At 37.2% G+C, this 22,232-nt stretch overlaps 1 protein-coding gene across 3 annotated transcripts in view; it reads right to left on the reverse strand.

Annotated features, from left to right (window-relative positions):
• The window catches only part of LOC111868996 (disks large homolog 5), a 50,059-nt gene that overhangs the window by 23,121 nt on the left and 4,706 nt on the right, over positions 1-22,232 (reverse strand). For 2 of the 3 annotated variants that reach the window (XM_023860154.2, XM_023860152.2), the window contains exons 5-16: positions 21,292-21,511; positions 18,822-18,989; positions 17,961-18,365; positions 15,309-15,496; positions 14,356-14,510; positions 12,744-12,960; positions 12,524-12,659; positions 11,696-11,826; positions 10,429-10,579; positions 9,517-9,639; positions 7,977-9,413; positions 3,383-3,558 (exon numbers count right to left, since the gene is read on the reverse strand). In XM_023860154.2, coding sequence (XP_023715922.1) covers positions 3,383-3,558; positions 7,977-9,413; positions 9,517-9,639; positions 10,429-10,579; positions 11,696-11,826; positions 12,524-12,659; positions 12,744-12,960; positions 14,356-14,510; positions 15,309-15,496; positions 17,961-18,365; positions 18,822-18,989; positions 21,292-21,511 — 3,507 coding nt within the window. The remainder of the gene's footprint in view (positions 1-3,382; positions 3,559-7,976; positions 9,414-9,516; positions 9,640-10,428; positions 10,580-11,695; positions 11,827-12,523; positions 12,660-12,743; positions 12,961-14,355; positions 14,511-15,308; positions 15,497-17,960; positions 18,366-18,821; positions 18,990-21,291; positions 21,512-22,232) is intronic. The other variant, XM_023860155.2, reaches the window with a different exon arrangement.

Consider the following 22,232-nt stretch of genomic DNA (forward strand, 5'->3'; position numbering starts at 1 on the left):
AGACAGAACCTCAGGCACTTATCACATTGAACGACTCATTGAGATGGGGATCACAGAGAGTGGGACAAAAGCAACAACAAATATGCTATCTCAAAATATTACTGTGTGGCATACTGTATAATACTGCCTCCTTCTTTCACAATAAATACTATAGTTATCACATGTGCTTATATTTCTAGAAAGAAATGACGTCCCAGCACATGGGTGAACCAAGTGGGGGAGGGGAGAGAAGTATTTCTTAAGCCCTCTGACAAATAATTTACAAAAAGTAGGAACTCAGAACAAAGTAAGAAAGTTTTTACCACTATGTTTTCCAAGAAGAAACTGAGCCGCTGGTACGACATCCTGCTGTGTTTGGCAGAAAGATTCTTCAACTTCACACTGTATCAATTCTGGGTTTACTGGGCATCCTGACTGTACTTTCCCAACCAAGATTTTAAATTGATTCCATAAAATTCAAACCTACTTATGGTCTTGGACACATTTATGCACATGCATGTATAAGCAAATGTTTCTATTTAACTACAACCTGGTAAGATAAAAGCAAATTTCAAACTTCCATACCTCATTAGCAGAGCTAGGTTACTTTATTATTTATAAATAACAAAACCTTTCTAGTGCCTCGGCATTTTACTAGAAAATATATCACACATAAAGTAATTTCATAATTTCATACTTGCCAGCCATGATTTTTACTATTTTTTTGGCCTCTTTATTATGCAGGCAAATTAAAATACAGTCATAATTCAGACTAATGACTTAATGTGTTGCAAGTCAAATTTGTTATAACATGGGACATACGGGGTTATATTTCTGGAGCTCAAGGCTCTGGCCCTTTTTCAATATTTTACCCCATATCACACTGTAAATAATTCCATGGTTTTCATTACAAAATCAAAAGGTTGCCCAGTGCCATGAAGACATAAGGTTAAGTGGAGATACACCATTTTTTATCTCAGCACTAGATGGAGTGAATGGTCAGTTTCACGTCCCAGCTGCTTTACCTCCAAGGAAATGGCACCCCGTACCCACCAGACAGGAGGCTGGGTGGGCCCCAGAGCTGGTCTGAATGCTGTGGAGAAGAGAAAAATCTTGCCCTTGATGGGAATTGAACCCTGGCTGTCAAGCTCATAGCCTGTCACTGTACAAATTGAGCTACCTCAACTCCAACAAAACAAAAAAGTATTCAAAATAAAACATTAATTACTTATATTAAAGTTAATTTATATTTTACTATGGATCATTAAGAATTGCAATTTAAGCTATCACAGCATTTACTAATTTTATAAACAAAAGAACTCACATTTAATAAAAATACAACATATCCAGCACCAGGTCAAATTCACAGAGGGAAACTCTGGTTATGGAAGATTTTGGAAGGAATGGATGAGGATGCAGTAAGAGTGGTGAGTGGGTCAGTCTTAGGCTTTCTAAAGAAGCAGTCTAACATGAACTGGATTGCTGGCCTTTTTGTTTCCTTGTGGATCACCTTATAACCAACGAGATCTGTTAGAACTCTATTGAATCTTAATGGAACCATAAGTCCAGAAAGTCATAGGTAAAGGTAACACTGTACTGCATTCAAATATAAAAAAGTTACATATATTTTATCTTACCAGGAATTCTTCTCTATTCATTCTATGATGGATGCATAATTCATGACATAAGCATCATTAATACAATGCAGCATGATTCATACTTGTGCAAACACCACTAAGCTACTATATTTCTCTACAAAGTGCAATCTCTTCTCTTAAATTTCATCAATCTACATTGAAATCTGGGTATTTACTCACCAGCTGAAACACTATAATAGACAGCACAAAATATGCAGATGTGCTGGCATCTAACGACAACAAGAACTTCACTATTCTAAGTATTTTCATCTACACTTTGTCTTTTCAGTCAACAATGGTCCTCAAATGTAGAATTCTATTAAGAACCTTATCTACAATGAAAAACTTATACTCAAAAGCAGTAAAACCTCTATATTTGAACAAGTTTATCAAAACTTCTAGGAAACAGAGGTACAGGTGCGAAACAACATAACGTACTGTGGAAGCATCTCTATCTCACAGATAAATTTCCAACAATTTGGTGTTCAAGTCTGCTGTCTTCCAATGAAGCACCAAATGCAGATTTTGCTGTAATATAGTCTATAACAGCGATTCTCAAATGCTGCAACCATGGCCATATGCAGTCATCAGTTATCAGCAAGACTAGCAAGTATGTTTCTGTTGAAAATATTTTTCTGCTCCTGACATGAATTTTCTTCACATCTTCTGTAAATTCAATATTTTTAGGTGGATGCTGCGGGTCTATGCTACACGGCTGCAGCCCACCATTTTCATTTCTTGAAAAATAAGTACCACAATGAACTGAAGGTCAAAAATCTTTTTCAGTCAGTTGTGGAAGAACATCCTGTGAGCATGTATGTATTTAGTAAGCTGCAGTAACCACAATTTCCTCAAACTTTGCTGTAAACTGTAAGTTAATAACAATCTTCCTTATAGGATTTGTTTTATATACAAGAAGTTACATGTTTAAGTTTCATAACTCTTTCTAACTTTCAAATGAGACCATAAGAAATATTTGCTTGAGAACCACTGGTCTAGAGCCACTCCACAATAACTCCCATAAATAATAATTACCACATGGAGGTTTTACTGCATGTCTTTTGAACAAAATGTGGAATGTCCTTCAGTCCAATTTTTTGTGCAGTGTATGGTGTGTGTGTGTGTTCTGTGTATAGTTAATGTGCCGGTCAACATAAATGTGAAAACAAGCATGGAAACATGATTGTTTCTTTACATTAATTAAAAGGTATATGATTCACCTTCACAATATGTTAAAATCATCCACTTGTTGAGTACTTGTAATTTCACTATAGGATCCTGCAGACTGGCAACTTAGTGGCCTGCCGGCAGATAGAAAATTTATCCACAAATAATATCATTACTGTTAAGTACTGTACTAATTAATCTTGGTGAAATTTTATTCTATAAACCGAAACATATAAGCAAATACAAAAAGTTGTAATACTGGATATACTGCAGACTTCTAGTAAAAGAAATTTTTAAAAATGGGCCAAATAACTCTATACTTGGAGAATGACAGAAAAAAGACACTCAGCTGCTCCCATCTCTAAATATATTTCCTAAATATATGTTCATATACATATAAAACTATACACTAAGGTAATGAATGCACGCCTTGGCACGCTAATGAAGACCTCCTATTAGAAGACCAATCTGGTCTTAGAAAGGGATGTTTCTGTAGACATTTTCAGCTTAAATCAAAGTACTGAATACTGTATTATATACATATATATATTATATATATATATATATATTGTAATAACAAGTAACTTTCAAAACCTCACCTGATACGCTGATTTTCTTTTTTGCGGGGAAATGTTCCCCCTTCATAGCTGTGATAACCAACAGAGAGGATCTCCTCATTACCACGATAACCAGGATGAGAATGAGCTGGTAACATGGGCCGTGGTTTGTGATGATAGTGAAGATCAACTGAGGGGGAGTGTGAGTGATGAAAGTTCTATAAGAAAATTACACTACAATTAATACTCAGGCCAAACAGCACACTGACCAAAATAATAAAAATCAAAAAAGTAAATGGAAAACCCCAGTAAAACCTGGTTATAACAGGATTAACAAGAAAGTTTCTATGGTACACATACACATCCTCCAATAGCAGGATGGAAACAACATTTTTTCTTAACACATTGCGGACCGGAGGGGCCATATGGCCCTCTATGTTTCCAAGCGTTGCGGACCGGGCGGGCCATATGGCCCTCTACGGTCACGTTATGTTGCAAAACGCTATATATCGCTGTGTGGCTTCGTTGAATCGTAACTACTGCGTAGATGACCTCGGGAATGATTGCTGCCTTATCTAGTAACTCGACCAGAGTCATTTCCTGTCACAACCTAAACAAAATTGACTTTGTTCTAATCCAAGCTTGCACGTATCAACCACGCAGCTACCAGTTCAACATGGCTCAGAGACGAAAGCATTTGCGATCTTTCGGAGGACAGGAAATATTAGATATGTTCTCCGATGAGCTATCAGATTTGCCAACTGCTTCATCTTCTGATAGCGAGGCCATTATCAGTGACAGTGACCGTGACGGGGGCCACAGGGCTGCCCAAAGTGTTTCAAGTGAAAGTGAGAGCTCCCTTGAAAGTGCGAGTGTCGGGACAGCAATACCTACTTTCAAGGAAAGTACGTATTTGTGGTACAATTAGGGTGAACAGAGGCCTCCCTCCAGATCTGAAAGAGGAATGTAAACGCCTGAAACGTGGCGACACCGCATTCAGGAGGAAGGAGGACATTCTTCTTCAGTCCTGGAGGGATACTCGCGTTGTGAATATGGTTTCCACTATTCACAATTCGAGCATGGTCGATGTTCAAAGACGACACGGGCAAGTAAAGAAGCCTCTTTGTATTTCCGAGTATAATATGTTCATGAAAGGAGTTGATAGGGCCGACCAGTTCTTGGCCTATTATTCCCTACCTAGGAAAACAGTAAAATGGACGAAGAAAGTTGCACTGTGGCTTACAAACTGTGCAATTTTCAATTCATTTACAGTTTTCAAAAAGGTGAACAGAAATTCTACTCTGAAATACAAAGCATTTCTGTTGAAACCGGCAAAAGCTTGGGCTACTGACGTCACGGTGGCGGCAGTACCTGCGTCAGACACAGACGTAGTGCAGCGGGGGCATCTGTTCGCACCCACCAGAGGCCTCAAGTAGACCCCCCTGGCCGACTCTCGGGTGATATGCGGAAACATATTCTCGTGAAAATTGTGAAGAGTGAATATTGCAAGAAGAAACACCCTTCTAGGCAGTGCCGTGTGTGTGCAGAGCAAAAGAAGAAGAGTAGAACTGCGTAAATGTGCAACTTCTGCATAATGCCTCTTCACAAAGGGGAATGATTCCAGAGATATCACATGCGCAAGCACTTCTAGCAGCTCTGGTAAGTGTTCTCAAAAAATTTCAGTTCATAAAATTAATTAGGAGATTTTATATTAATTTTTAAAATGAACAGTGCACAAGTTAGGGTAGTAGGTTTAAAAACGTCGGCCCCCAGGGTCATTTAAATGTTTAAACCACCGGTCCGCAATGTGTTAATATTCTTTACCTTGGAACCATTGATCATATATATAAATATTTCAATGTCAGAGTTCTTATAAATGATAACAACAATAAGAATTTGTAATATACTGTATATACAAGTGACTTGACCAGAATTCAAATATATGACCAACTGAGCACAAGTCCACACATTAACCTGTGACTTATACTGCACTGAACAGTTTGTCATATACTCATATTATCTATGTATGATAATAAAATGTCTATGTATCTACAGCCCATCAACAATGTAACAATTGTTTATTCACCATTTAACACTTAACACAACATGTTTTGGCCACAGATGGTCATCTTCAGGTGTCTTAATGCTTGCAAACTGTTACAATGCTCTGTTGTGCGCTAAAACCGTGTGTTGCAGTCCACATAAAAATAACATAAATAATTAATTATGTTATTTTTATGTGGACTGCAACACGTGGTTTTAGTGCACAACAGAGCACTGTAACAGTTTGCAAGCATTTAGACACCTGAAGATGGCCATCTGTGGCTGAAACATGTTGTGTTAAGTGTTAAATGGTGAATAAACAATCACTGCATTGTTGATGGACTGTAGATACATAGACGTTTAATTAAAGATTGCAACAGGATGATGAAATACAGAATAGTGTATGATAATAATGAAACAAGATTTGTAGTAGGTACCCTGCAAGTCTGCACAACAGGATAGGTGGCCTTATGAGCTCTTATTCAAATTTCATTCAATCTAGCAAATTTCTGGTAAAATGGATATGATAACCTGATGTTCTACATTTACTGGTAACACATGAGAGCAACTACTGATCCTAATCCTACCTTTCGATAAGGTTCTTGTATTATTTAAATGAACTACTCACTCCATGGAGTCTGGTCCTTCTTGAGAAGTCAAGAGCCACTCCGCTTTTCAAGAAAGTCCCAGTATTTTATGGAATGTGAAGGTTAATTAAGATGTTTAGAAGAGCCGTAACTAACTTCATGGAGCTGAGCCCTTCTTTAGGAGCTGCCAATTGTGCAGCTACTCAAGAACTTTCCAACATTTATGGAACCCAAGAGTTCATTACCATGCACACAAAAGCCCTCCACTGGTCCCTATCCTGAGCCAGATCAATCCAGTCCATATCATCCCACCGCCATCTCTCTAAGATCAATTTCAATTTTAACCCCCCACCTACCTCTAAGTCTTATTAGTAGTACAAGTATCTTCCCTCTGGCCTTCCCAACAAAATCCTATATGCATTCCTCAGCTCTCCCATGTATGCCTGCCCAGTTCATCCTCCTTGATTTGATCATTCTAGTTCTGGTGAAGAGTACAAGTAGTGAAATTCCTCATTATGCAATTTTCTCCAACCTCCTAGAAATTCATTCTTTTTGGGTCAAATATTCTAATCAGCACCTGTTCTCATACACCCTCAGTTCTATAACAGCAGATGAGAAGGCAAAAAGTTCTATACATGTAGAATATTAAAACAAATAAATTATGTAGTTGGTAGTTGTTGTCCCCTTTGTAATGGAGCAATGGATTCAACAGATAAACATACAATTCTCTATATTACAAACAAGGGAAAACTGTTATTGCAATGGAAGTTACAGTGTGGTACAGTATCCAGGCAATATGCTACAGGCTGGAAGGTTGCAGGTTCAATTCCTGATGTCACTAAATTTTTCAGTTGATTGAACCCTTCCAGCCCTACTATGGCCCTGGGGCCAACTCAACCTCTAACAGAAATGAGTACCAGCAATCTTCCAGAGGGTAAATGTGCAGCCAGCGGCCTCCGTAGTCTAGAGGTAACGTTCCCACCTCATGACTCGTAGTATGTGGGTTCAAATACCCGGCGGAGGTTGTTGAATTTTTAAGGGCAGAAAAATTCAGGGAACAAGTCCTCTGGGAGGGACTTTTAAGCCATGGGGCCCATGTCGTAGCTTTACGGCACGTAAAAGAACCTCATATCTCCAAAGGAGGTCACTGAGCCAAATTAATGGACATTTCCCGCCCAACAGCAGTCTCTAATACCTCTGGTAGATGGGGGAAGCATTATAGATACCTCTCAGCTAGTAGAGCCGGTCTTGCTGGCTGGGCAGGACTGATGTTAAGCACCAGTATCGGTAGGATATAGAGACTGGTAGAAATCATAGAGGGAAGCACAATGGACCAATACAGGTCTCATTACATGGGGAAACCCACCCTCTCCAATAACTAACTAACTAAATGTGCAGCCAGTGCAAAAGGCTGACAACCTCACCACCATCTGTGAGCAGATTGTCTAGAAAATGTACAAGCCTTGACGTCTCACAACCCTATAGGCCTCCATGGCCTGTTACAGGGATAGATTTATCTTTTTTCACAGCAAAAAGAAAATTTGCAAGATACATCAAACTTGGGAGAGTCCTGCTTAAAAATTCCATTTACAAGAATTTAATATTAAGGTATGTTCAAAATTTGATGCTTCTCTGAAACATAACCCAATTCTCAACTGCTACATTTTTTTAAAACAAATGAACTGACAAAACACTTTGAAGTCCAGTGCTCACATTTCCCATATCTTTGCGTTCCAAGTACCATTCAACAACGGAATGCAAGGGGCTGAAATTTCAGTTCATACTTTAGTTAGTAATACTAGAGGACTTCTAACATTTTCCAATGGAACAATGGCAAGTGTACCAGACATTAAGGTTATTCATTTACGGATGGTTACTGTACCCTTCTGTACCCTGTGATTAGCTTTAAATGAAATATCATTCAACATATGTGTTTTGTATCCCACATTATATCCAGGTTTTACTACTTTGAATTTCAAGCTCTGGGGTATTACACAGAAACGCACCTGTGGAGTCGGGCTGTATGGTGGTTCAAAGCAGTAGGATCTTGAGTCCGGTAAGCCAATGGACTCTCCACTCTGGGAGGATGGAAGGTGTGTTGGGGAAGGGTACCGTGCTGGCAAAGCAGTGGTCATTGAATCCGAATGTGGATGTGGGTGAGGGTGTGCTAAGTGAAATGGAGCGAAGGGATAGTGGGGCAGTGACCTCACCAAGGATGGATGTACGGTGGCAGGAACTCCGTACAGCTGCGAGTGGATACGGCTGTGTGAAGGCAGTGATGGCATCAGTGATTCCATTGGACTGATGTTGCTCTCACTGTCACTAGGGGGATATTTGCTGCTTTTCTTCTTTGCATAGTACTCCAGCACCTCCTTTCCAATGTTCCCAGACTTGACAGAAAAGTCAATACTAGCATCAGAAGGTGCAAGGACACTCAACCTGTCCCGTTCCCTGTCCCTATTAAACTCAGTGTTAGATTTGTTCTCACACATTAGGTCCTTGAATGGAGTTGGAGTGAAAGATTTCTGAATACAAAGCAACCCTCCTGATTTGTTGAAATGCATAACGGAATTTGAATCCTGAGCTTTGTATGCTGCAGAGCATGACACTGCCCGATCATGAGCTATATTAATAGGCCGGGAAGGTTGTTCTGAACTGCCACCAGAACAGTAATGAACTGTGTCAGGAGGGTACTTTGGAGGGTTATTTATCAATTCAGAAAGAGGTAACCTCTCCTTGTGTTTTCTAGGATGCAAGATGGTGCCTGTACCATGCTCTATCACAGGGCCATTACGAGCTTTTGGCCAAGTACCACCATTTTTTTCCAGTTCTTTCCCCCGCCTCCTACTACGTTTGAGACCACTTCCACTGGTTTTGCGATGATAGCTTTCAATCACAGAGTCCAGTTCAGCAATTGCATCATCTCTTTCCTGTTCAAATGTGTTTGGTGAAGAGTTCCGATGATGTTTCTTCTCATCTGCGCTCTCACGGTTCCTTTCTTTAGAATGCCGTCGCCCTCGAACAATGTCAATTTTCTCTCGTATCATATCCCATGCGCCAGAGTTGCTTTGCTTCTCCATTGTTGACTTGCTTACTTTGTATACAGCACGTTCATTTACCCCAAAAGCACTGCTCAAGTATCTTTTGTCAACAAATTCCTCAGCTGCACCATGACTGTTCACACCTAGCAATCTCTCATCATCAGTCTGTGAGCAACTGTTCACCATTCTCTGGCTCGTTTTCTTTACCGGTTTTGACGTGGAATTTGTGCTACTGAAACATCCTCTCTCTTCTTCAGATGTAACAATCTGACAACTGGAATTTGAATTGATTGGAGACACAGATCCTTTAAGAGTTGTTATGGTTAAGATGTCACATGATTCATCCATTATTGCCATTGCTTCTCTGGCACTTTTCAGTCCATCCATGGGTTTGTTATTAATCTAGAAGAACAAAATAGTACAACATTTATTAAGTGTTGGTTTTACATTTCAGAGAGACTGACTATTAAAAGTTGAACAAGATGAACAGAACTTTCCTACTTACACTAAGAACTCTATCCCCCACTGCCATGTTCCCTTCCTTTGCAGCTAATGAGCCTGGATTGATTTTGCAAATGTAGATTCCAGTTTCAAGAGTCAGACCATGTTCACTAACATTCAGGTGTAACTGAAAAATATATGCATCATCTAAGCACAGCACCTCCAAGTATACAAAGAATTCCACATAATTTACCAGCTACAGTGAAACCCCAATATAGGCTTGTCATTTCTAGTGTACCCTCATATTTGCTGAAAATGCCATTCAAATACAATGTTATTTTCCTTTCTACGTTTTGCTAATATTTTCATTTGAAGAGGCTTGCATTTATTTTAATTATTTAGTCTTAGTTTCTGCATTATCACAAGCAAAACTAAGTTGCATATGTATGTCAAACTGCTACAGTTTCATTAAATCACATCAGGTCACTGGCCATTTGTGATAAAAGATGTGGTTACCCTGTACTTAATTTTGTGACAGCACATGATTCATAAACAGTCTATGTTTATATATAAATAGAATCACTGTAAATGTAAAAGAAAAAAAAAACATTTCAATAATGTACATAAATTAAAGTATACATTCAGAAAGTTCCATGAGGAAAGTGAACGTGTACTGCTGTTACCAAATGGTCATTAACCAATCATCATTCATCATTTTATAGCTGTTACTGACATAAAACTGAAACGAACTTCCTTTATTTAGCACCCCCTACAAAAATGAACGCAATACCACTTCAGTTAATTTATATAAAACACTAGGACTTCTCCTATCCATAAGGGGTTTCTCCATTTGGAAATAAAATTCTTTTCCTTAAAAATATGTTTAAGAGTCGTACTGCATATACCTATAAACTTAACACATCTTACACTAATATATTAACAGTTACAACATAAAGATATGACTGGTTTAGTATACCTGTGTGGTATAGAGGCAGCGCCCACCCATCCGACGCCTCCGAACAACCATGTTGGCTACGCCACCACCTGAACGTACTGTTTCCAAAACCATTCTCTTGCTAACATTGCTACAATCCAAATTGTTCACCCGGCTGATACAGTCATTGGGTCTGTAATTAAATATACCAAATGCTACTCTATGTCTTGCTTACACAGCAGTACACAGTACTGCCACCTTTTTCACCTTTTCCTTCTATAGCAAAGTATGATTATTAAACAAGCTCAAAAAGTGAACAGCATATCACAATTATGTCACAAATGGCATAAAACAAAGACATCACACTATCAATATATTTTTATATATAACATTCAACATGTATTCCTTTCGTTCTTTGTACACTACACACTCAAAACATTTATGCGAAAACTCTTAAAGTACTCTTCAGGTGGCCAAATTGTGTCAAACTAAAAATTAAATTTCACAATAGCTATGACAATGAAAACACCAAACAGAAATCGGTACCAATTATTTTACATACAGTAAAGGCACTGAGGTGGGGAGTTGAGAAGATTAATGGAAGCATTACATTTCTAGAATCAGCTTCCAAAGCAAAACAAAGAACATTCAGAAACTGTATCCATAAATACCTTACCAAACAAATCTGAATTAACACTGCTATCAAATATCATAACGCAAATTAAACATTTTTTTTTAATCACAATAAATTCTGAGTCCATTTAAGTACAGGGCTTGAAAACCTCAAACTAATGAAATACTACGGTACTACGAATGAAGTTCTTGATGATACCAGGGAGCACAGTTACTAACGTAAAAAAAGGGAAAGCTATTACTGTAACAGGCTGTGGAGGCCCATACGGTTGAGACGCCGAGCCTCCCACATCTTCTAGACAATCGGCTCACAAATGGTGGTGAGGTTGTCAGCCTTACGCGCCAGATACCCTTTACCCTCAGGAAGACTCCTGGTACTCATTTCTGTTAGAGACTGAGTTGACCCCAGGGCCACAGTGCAGATGGAAGGATTAGGTCAACTAAAAAATCCAATGACCTCAACGGGAATCGAACCCACTACCTTCCAACTTGTAGCATATTGCCTCCACCACCTATGCTACTGCATGTCCCCATAGTTACTAATGTGCACTGAAACTGTATGAACCTATATTTAATTTTAACGAGGACAGACTCCAAACAAATTTTTTCCCTAGAAGCAGAAACTCCTGGATAAGGCCAACAAAAGCCAAAGTATTGCTGGACTGTCTCAACTTACTTCAGTTTGCCATCTGCTACACTGCCTTTGGTGACTGAGGATACATAAATACCACTATCATTAGGATAGTGGGGGTCATCCCTTCCACCAACCAAATCAAAACCAAGATCATCATCAGAAGCAAGCCCACTCTAGAAACAGAGAAGTCCATATATCATGACACAATCAATCTCAAGAGAGAGAGGTCATCATGACACAATCAATCTTATACATTCAGGGGAGTGCAGGAAAGATGCTGCATAAATAACTGAACTCTGTGGATAATAAGAAGTCACATTATAGTATTGTTGTGAAAATTAATTTAATTTACCAGCAAATTGGACTTAAATTTCAGGAAGAAACTAGTGAAATGCTACATTTGGAGCATAGCTCTGTATGGGGCTGAAACATGGACACTTAGGGCAGTAGATCAGAAACATCTGGAAAGTTTTGAAATGTGGTGTTGGAGAAGGATGGAGAAGATCAGTTGGACCGATTATGTGAGAAATGAAGAAGTGTTAATTAGAGTCAATGAGCAGAGGAATATCCTACATGAAATAAGAAAACGGAAGGCTAATTGGATTGGTCATGTTTTACGCAGAAACTGCCTTCTAAAAGAAGTTATCGAAGGAAAGATAGATGGGCGGATAGAAGTGACAAGAAGACGAGGAAGAAGACGTAAGAAGATGCTGGATGACCTTGGGGACAGAAGAGGATACTGTCATTTGAAGGAGAAAGCTCTAGATCGCATTAAGTGGAGGAATTGTTTTGGAAGAGACTGTGGACCTGTCTTCTGACAGATTACTGATGATGATGATGATGATGATAAAATTCCATGTTTTTCCTCACCAAATCAATATCCAGTATTTCTGTCTCCCACTCCTGGAGATCAGCATCGATAGCAGAGTCATGACTATGATTGTGACCCACAGTACGAAACTGTTGCATTCTTGTTTCCTTTTCCTGTTCAGCTTCCATCTTTTCCCTAAAGAGAAATCTCAAATTATATAATTTAACAGTAAACACATTACACTGAAGTTACAAATAAACATTACTTAAATAAATATACTTGAGGTCTTTGAGTTCTTTTGAAGCTTCATTCCGCTGTTTCTTGATATCATCAGAGTCCCTAAGTGCCTCTGCTAGGTCAGACACTGCTCGGTCACGCTCCTTCCTCAACCTGTCACAAAGAGTACGAATGCTCTCTCTTTCTAATACAATCTTATCTCTCTCGCTGAATGCCCAATCTCTCCGTCGCTTTGAAACTTCAGCTTCTTGAGTTGCCTCTGTAATAAGAACAACAAAAGTTTCAGTTAAACTTCTTCCTAATTCTCTCGTGTTCCAGACAACCGGGTATTGGGGCAGACTCAGTCATATAAAATGTACAGTTCATAATGTCCCTTAAATTGTAGGGAAAAATATTGTTTTCACCATATAGTTAACACAATAAATCTTACAAATAAAAACACTGGGATGTGATAAAAACTTTGTTGTTTCTCAATTGTGATTCCATTATCAGTACAGCACTGAATACTAAATGACAGCATGACTATGACTGCTGAATGCAGAAGGACATGGAGAAAACTTACTTCAACACAGGCATACTACCTCAGCATTTATTCAGATGAACTAGGGGAAAGCATGGAGACGGAAATCAGGACAGCCAGTTCAATTTTCAAGATTTGAAATGTAAATTCTGAGAATATGATGCAGGAAGGCTAACAACTGCATCATGATGCCTGGTATGCTGATGCTACTGAAATTCAACCTTTAGTGTCATAATTATATGCTTGATGATGGCTAAGGTCATTAATTTATGAACACAAGTTAGCACAAAAGAAACCAAGTTGCAATACCAGTTTCAGAAAATAGCAGTAGTACTGTTTATGAGGTTGTAACAATAACTGTCAAAAGTTAATCAAAATATACAAGGAATGTTACGTTAGCCAGTGGCTATCAATATATTCTACCAACCCAATCTCCTACAATAAATTACATGTAACAAAAATAAAAAATACATACTTTTGTTATTACATTTTTATGAGCCTGATCATTACCATACCATAATTAAATAAAATTTATGTTCAATTTTCTTAGAGTGAAGGAACTTTCAGCGTAATGAGAACATACTAGCAGTGCCAAATAACAAAGTCTATATTAATATTTTGTAATAATGCTTATTAAGGATAAACTCAGGCCGCGCCATAGCTCAAGTGGTTAGTCGCTGGCTTCCCTCCACGACAGCCCGGGTTTGATCAAGTGGGAATTGTGGTGGACAAAGTGGCGCTGGGACAGGTTTTCTCCGAGTACTTCAGTTTTCCTGCCAATCTTCATTCAACCAATTACTCCACAATCACCCTCACCTATCATCTGGGGCTGGTACAATAGGCCAGAAGTGGCCACAGTACAAGAGACTTAGTCCCACCCCACTAGCAATAAAAAAAAGGATAAACTATGTAAAATTCCATCAAAAACTGAAAAAGATTTCAGAATCTGAAGGCAACAATATACATGCAACGGAACCTTTCAAGTGAACTATGTCTCTTTCCATTTTTTGGGAAAACGTCAGAAACTAGCAACATTTCCAAAGTAGCTCTGACACTAGCATTTAAACAGGAGTGATCATCTTATGACTTCACTCTTAATACCAAACTCTGATTTTCCTTTTTGTTAATATTTACCTTGAAGCTCTACTTGCAATTTATCCAGCTGCTTTCGTAACCTGTCAATCTCTTGGTTTGCCTGATCCAGATTATCCATTCTTTCTTTTTGATATTTTCCATACATATCTCTGGTGCTTTTTAAAACTTCTGTTTGATCTTCTCTTGAGTTATCACTAGAGAGTAAGATAATACATATTTAAGAGAAATATTCAAACTTTCTGTGAGAAATACATAGACCTATATTTTAAACTATTACTGATGCTCAATATATCACAGAAACTGAAAAAAAGTCCCTATTAGGAACATTTTTAAAAGACCAACTTACTAAAATATCTTACATGGAAATAAATGTGAATTAGATAATGAATAAATCTTTATATATTTTAAGCACTTTTAACTCCCAAAAGAATATTGTACGCACAGAAACATATTCACTACTATACTATATTACTACATTCATTGGCAAATAAAATGATTTATGTAACACAGATGATTATGCAAAAATGAAATCTCCCCTTTTGTATAAAACACAAATTTCTCCGTGGCCTTTAGCCCACAAGCGAACTATGCCAACCAAGTGACTGCTGCTTGTCAGCGAAGTTAGTACCAACTTCTGCAGATAAAGGGTGTCGCATGATCAGTGCAATGGATTCCCTTGCCTGTTAATCTCAGTTTTCTAGGCCAGATAAAACACAAATGTAGATGCAAACTCAAGAATACCATATTAGCATGAAGTTCTTAAAATACTGTCTGCAAGCTTATTTCTCCAACAATTACTACACTAGATGTAGGCTTGTATTGTGGTCTTCTGGTTTATGCCTATGTGCAGTCTGGTGGGTCAATACTAATGTTTCAGAGGAATATACTATCTCATACTGACCAGGAAGCACAGTATCACATTTCTCTGACCTAGAACCTGGTTGGTTACAGAGTAAGGAAGTTAAGATTTACAAGTTCATTATATTACATACCGTTCCCTGCTGTAAGAATTATAATCCAATCTAGACTTCAAGCCTTCTCGAGTGGATTCTTCTTTTGCTGTGTATTCACCAAACTTCTCCCTCAAATCATTACATTCCTTTAGTGCTTTATCACGATCATGAAGTGCAGATGCAATTTCTCGTTTCAAAGTTTCGATCTGATATGAAAGAGCTTTTTTCTGTAACAAAGATAGTAACATGAATGTAAAACTGCAAAAATTAATACACAAGAAAATAACATTATGAATTTTTGTATACAACTGATTGTAAAGTATTAAAATGGCAGAAGCAAAATGCACTGAAAAATAGTATCGTACAGTCACTTCTAAACTGCAATTATTAAATTACTATTTCAGTCTAGAGCATATTAGCTCTAACCACCTCTCGGCTCAGTGAATTACTCATTTGGGAATGCTTCACCAATTGCAGTTAATCAACGAAGTTTATATTATACAAGATGCATACCATGACACCAACATTTAAGTTTCCTTTGGGAGCAGTGAATTCAACTACTAAGGTTAAGTTGTCCCTGTATTTAATTAAGCACCACACCATGAAGGGATACAAGGAAGTAGAGGTACTGCTTCATCACTTTTCCCTTTTCACTAGATGGCAAGATCTTATAAATGAAGGAAATTTAATGTTGGGATCACTGGAACTGTATAATTAATGAATGCAAAACTGATGGAATAATAATCAGCATTCCCAGTGCTCGGAGAAAATCCATCCCTGTGCCACTTTGTCCACCGCAAATCCCATATGACCTGACCTGGGATCAAATCTGAGCCACCATGGTGTAAAATGGAGTTCTTATTGTTAACGGCTCAATACCATAAGACCATAATGGTCTAGCTGGAAGAATGTCATAAATTTGCATTTCTGTAGGCTTGGACCTCATGACAGCTCAAAGATCTGATTTTATAATTCCTAGCAGTTTGACAATATTTACAGTTTTTACAATCAGATCCTTTTCCCCTCCATAGGATATATATCTCAGATAATTGAAAGTATTAATTTGTTCCAATATCCTACCATCAAAGCAGATTTTGTTTGTAATTGGTTCTGTTCTTCTTAAAGCCATAATTTCTTTCTTCAGTATTCATACCCATGTAAAAATCTGCAGCTATAATATTAAAACAGTATACTGAGTATTGTAGATCTTCAGACTTGGACAGATGGATCTGTTCAGCCACAAATAGCAGAAAAGCTTTGCAATTTGCTATTTGCTAAAGTTTGCTTTTGATAAAGTTAACAGAAACAAATTAACTGGAATTTTTACAAAAGGTAATATAATCAGTTAACTGATTATAGCAATGTATGACACTTATAAATATGACTCAATAGCAATAACAATACAGTCAAGAACCTTTCAATGGAAAGAAAGCAATAATGTTGTGAGAGGAAACTGTACCTCTCACCATTATAATTCATCTCATACATGAGCAAAATAATACAGTAGTTCTGTACTTTTTATTATGCTGTGGTTGTTGTACACACAGTCACCTCCTGCATAACCTCTGGCTATTGCAGGGCGGGGCACCTTAACCTCTCAGCAAAAAATTTATTAGCACTATGAATTTGATTTCTCTACTTTTTGATGAGAAACACTAACACAGCAGATCTTCCTTCTCAGAATAAATTTATACTTCTCCCATTTTATTTTCTTATTCTGTTTATCTCTAACAGAAATAGAAAACAGAATTTATATCCAGCATTTAATAAGTCAATACCTTTATAATTTTCCTAATTCTGTATACTATAAAAGATGTATAATTTAGCATTATTCAAACTACTTCTCATAATTTTAAACACCAAAAATTCTTGTGCCTCTTACACAGAGAATCACATTTTAATGAAACATGGAAAATTACAGCAGACAAATTAGATCAAATACTGACCATATGCTAGACACGTTACAGATATAATATTAAGCTATGCTTTTTCCAAAATCAAAGCCACAACATTACTCTCATACAAGCTTTGGACTACTGTATATGAGATACTATAACCCCCCTCCCCCGAATCACCACTCGATTTGTAACTCCAGCTGCGTTAAGAGACACAGCCTATTAGATTCCTGAACTGCATAACTGCAAACACCTATCACAGGAAATGTTCCTTAACAAATTTATGAAAAGTCATTTATGTACCACATTTTGCTACCTCAGAAAAAGAAAATTTTGTTACTTACATTCAAAAAATAATTTGGAATTCATTACAGATAATTTTGTTTTGAGGCAAATGATGGCATGAGGCTAAGTTCTTTTGACATCTCTTATAAACAAAAACAGAAATAAAGGAAAAGCTGTCACTGTGCTTAATTAAGTCAGATACAATGAAAACATATAAGGAAATGTAGATATAGCTCCATGCATTCTTAAGCTGAGCACAAGTAGGAGGTGACTGGTGAGCTTCATATCCTAAATGCTATCACCCATCCTCCAAGACAAGAGGCCCCCATACCCAATGGATGGGAGGCCAGATGGGCCAACAGAGCCAGTTAGGACATTGTTGAGATGAGAAAAGTCTCTTGTCCATGCTGGGAATTGAACCCCTATTCCTCAATCAATGTGACTGTAGCCCAGTCACTATATTAAATGAGTTATCCTGGATCACATATATCAAAACTGAATGTAAATTTACCTCTTCAACAAAATCTTTGTTCTCAACTTCTAATGTTTTATTTTTCTTAAAAGCCTGTGTAAGATCATCAGACAACTTTTCCATTTCCTTATGCACTGTATCTCTCTCACTCATGATGAGTGAGTATTCCTGCATTGCAGCATTTCTCTCTTCTGTCAACCTCTTCAGGTCCTTGCTTGCCTTCATTCTTACAGCCATAGCCTGATTTATTTCTTTCACTGCTTCTTCATGCTGTTGCTGCACTTTAGCAAGAGCTTCTCTGTATTCATTCCTTTCACGAAGAGCAATATCCCACTGACGTATTGCAGAAGTGCATTGCTGCTTCAAGCCGTTACGTTCCCGAATAGCTGAATTGCGCTCTTGTGCTACCTCATCACACTGTTTCTTCAAGCGGGACACTTCTTCCTGCAAAGAATGTTACAGAATAAATTAGCAAGGATAACATTCTCTCGTACTTTGTGGTTGTACAGAAAAAGAAACTGGGATGTATTAAGGCCACTTAGACCTCATTTTTAATTACTAAATCAAGAATTCATACACTCATACAATGTAAATTAAGGAGAATAGGATAGACATGGCATAAAACATAAACTGGAGAGATAAAAATACATACAAAATATTGGTTGGAAAAACTCAAAAGCAGAGAACAACTGTAAGGCATATGATATCATGAAATTAGACTGTGATGCCATAACCTGAATTCAACTGGTTCAGGATAGGCAGTCTTTTCTGACCATGGTAATGAACCTTCAGATTCTGTGAAAGCAACAAATTTACTGACCACTTCATTAATTATAAATTTCTTATGAAAGAATATGCACAAAATTGTTAGCTGAAGTGAAAATAACAAAGGAAACATACTTGTGCTAGTTCCAGTTTGTTCACTGCTGATGTGTGAGAAGAGATCAAATCATCATAGCGTTTCCTTAATGAATCATATTCGTCTTTTACTGCTTCATATTTCCGGAGTGCATTCATGTAATGTTGATTCAAAGCATCACTTGTCCCACTCTCACTAACAATGGCATCCTAATAACAAAACAATCAGGATACATCATAAAGAGGTCTAACCATTTGTCATATCACTGAATTAATTCCTTTATCTTATATTTCTATTACAAGACAAGCAAAAATGATGAAAAGATGATAATGCACTGTTATTCAAATGGTCATACACTGAAGGAAACAACATTAAGTCCAGTTAGATTAACTGGCCCATAGGAGTTATTTACAGATTCCTAGAATAATAGTATTTTCTGTAACTCCGAACTAGCCCTGGGCTGTGCATGGGGCTATGTTCAGATGACGGGATGTCATCCCATGACAAAATTTAGTTAGACAACAAATATCTGGTGATGGAAGTTGAATCAACAGCATAACTGAAATGAAAATCTACTTATAATTGGCAGTTCTGATTGGGTGACTTTTCAGAACACCCACAAAAAGAAACCCCAGACATCTGTCTAACAAAGACTTAAAAAAAACTATGAACAGTAAAACCTCACTTAGAATAAACTTCAAGTATAATCAAGTCCCATGAAGGAACTTTCAAGAAGGCCTGCATTTACAGAGGGAATAACAAAGTTTTGATTGTATTACAACCACCTAGTACCATGTGAAAACATTATTTTCAAGGTTGAAGGGAAGGTAAATTGATGGTGAATACATACATGCAGTGGCAAAAAGGAATATATATATATATATAAATGTAAACCCCAATCTAAATAGTTCTGCTTCATTTTTCTTTAGTTTTAGGTGCAAGTCATTTACAAAAATCTGTGACAGTTATGTTTATACATTTGCAAGCTAACAGAAAAGAAAACATTTCATTTCATAACAAGTGGTCATGAAATATAAATTTATTGGATCATAACTACATCACAGCCTGAACAATAAGAGCACGGTGGTCCATGATACACAAAGTATGATAAAACCTGTAACATTTTTTCTTGCTGTAAAACAGACACTTCTGACAATTACTTTCTTTTCGTCATCTATTCAACAGTCACTAGACCAAGACAAGACTCAGCAGACCGTTATGTGAAAGTCTAGATGAAATGAGATCAATTTCACAAGCACCGTGTCCAAGTCTCTGTTCAGTTTCCATTTCTGTAAATCTCTTGATCATAGCACTTCTTTTGCATCAGCCTTCCTACTCAAAAAAAAAAAAATAAATAAATAAAATGAAATAGAACTATATATATATATGAAATCCCAATTTTAACCAAATTTCAATGACTGGTGGATATGTATTCACTAACAACTGCCAAAATTTGTATTAATTTTATTCTGAAGAGAAACAGTATTACTTGTTTTACAACTATTTTTTCAGCCCACAAATTATGAAGAACAGATCCGTTTTTAAATGACCAATCTTGAAACACTTTGTAAAAAGGTGTGACTGATTTATATAAGTAACCTATAAATCAATCAACATGGAAATTAAAAATTGCCTATCTATCAGATATAAACAAAATAAGAGCAAATTTACATCTCCATTTTTATTTATTATCCATTTTTGCTGCTATTCAACTCCAACTGTTGATGTAATGCTCAGAGATGGGTGGTTCAGATCATAACAGATAAGGAAGAACTGGTCATTTACATTGTAGTAGCACCTGCTTAGAAAGAGACTCAGATTTGGAAATTAATTTATGAATGCAAAGCACTTCATGACACTAAACATGAAATACATTACAAAATTTGAAGGCATAATAAAAGCTCATTAAAAATATTATAATTGTCTGAGACTTACATAGACAAATGCATACAGCAAACATGAGCAATAATGTGCTAAACTGGCTCTGCTCCAAATGACATTTCTTTTATCTCTCTTAAACTGTTAATTAACTGGACATAAATGGGACTTGGTTTAGAAAAGATTTTTACTCCATTTCACCTACTCAGTGTTTCCTATAATGTGTTCTGAATGAAAATTCACAGCAGTTCTAAAATTCTATTCAAAATACAAAAATTTCTGCAAACAAGTTTTCACAATTTTGAGACCCAGAGACAAACTCAGACAACTTGGAAAACATTAAAATTATTTCATCATTTCCATTCACATATCTGGACTCATCTCGGTATTCCCATAAATACAAGCGCATCATAAATTATTATGACATGAAATCTTTGTGACTGTGCAAATATTAATGCATAACACAAAACCGCAAACTACATATTAACAGCACAGACAGCTGAAGAGGCAAATGTTATTACAGTCCTCCGGTACCTGTCAGGAAGGAGTGACTGCATGAGTATTTACTCTGAAATGTCTACAAGACTTTAACTATAAAACAGTTCATCTAATGCCTTAATCACATAACCACACCTGCTGCTGGCATCTAAGCTCTGTCACTTCTTTCTGCAAACTTTGGACATCCCGATCTACACGCTGCTTTTCTGATGCCAGATCAGCATATTTGGAGCGTAGAGTGGAAGACTCTTGAGCGGCTGCTTCTAACTGGTTCATTGCTGCTCTGTGCTGTCCTCGGTAATATTCCAGTTCTTTCATAGTGTGGTCACAGCGACGGATTGTCTCACTGTGCTGCCTATCCAATATAAGGATTTAAAGAAAAGAATCAATTCGGCTCAGCCATGTTACTGAATGCTGCACTTCATGACTGACACATTATTCAATGTGAAAAAAAAAAAAACATATCTGTAACAATACATGTTTCTGGTAATAGAACCTTAAGGTTCTATTCTGTAATTCCAGACAGTTGATCAGCAAATGAGGAAATACTCTATCTTATATTGAACCAAAAGGTTCACCGCTATGTTTGCAAAGACAGCTGTTGGACCCTGTGAACCAAGTGAATCCACTCACATATTCAAACCCATATAAGATTCATTTGTACACTGTTCTCCTGTCTACAGGCAGGGCTCCCAACATGCCTATTCTCTTGAGGGTGTCCAACCAAAGAATTACTGAAATATTTTTAGATTACAGTTATGTAGCAACATTTATTTCTCAAGCTCAAAGTCTTCCTGTTTCCATCCCCAGGCAAAGGAGTGAAGAGACATCCACTCAGAAGCGTCAATTAGATAGAGCTAATCTCAATGACAGCAACTGACACTAGCTCTATCTAACAAACCAACTTGAGTACATGCCTCCACACCCTCACTTGAAGATGGAAACATATCCAGTTTCAGGAATATTGCATTCTTTTAGAAAATCAAAATTCAGAAATTCAGTAATCCTGAGATTTAAATTTTCATTAAAATCACAACTGCAGAAATCTTGAGAAAACAATTTTGTTTGTCATACCC

The sequence above is a fragment of the Cryptotermes secundus genome, unplaced genomic scaffold (genome assembly GCF_002891405.2).
Source record: "Cryptotermes secundus unplaced genomic scaffold, Csec_1.0 scaffold70, whole genome shotgun sequence".
NCBI lineage: Eukaryota > Metazoa > Arthropoda > Insecta > Blattodea > Kalotermitidae > Cryptotermes > Cryptotermes secundus.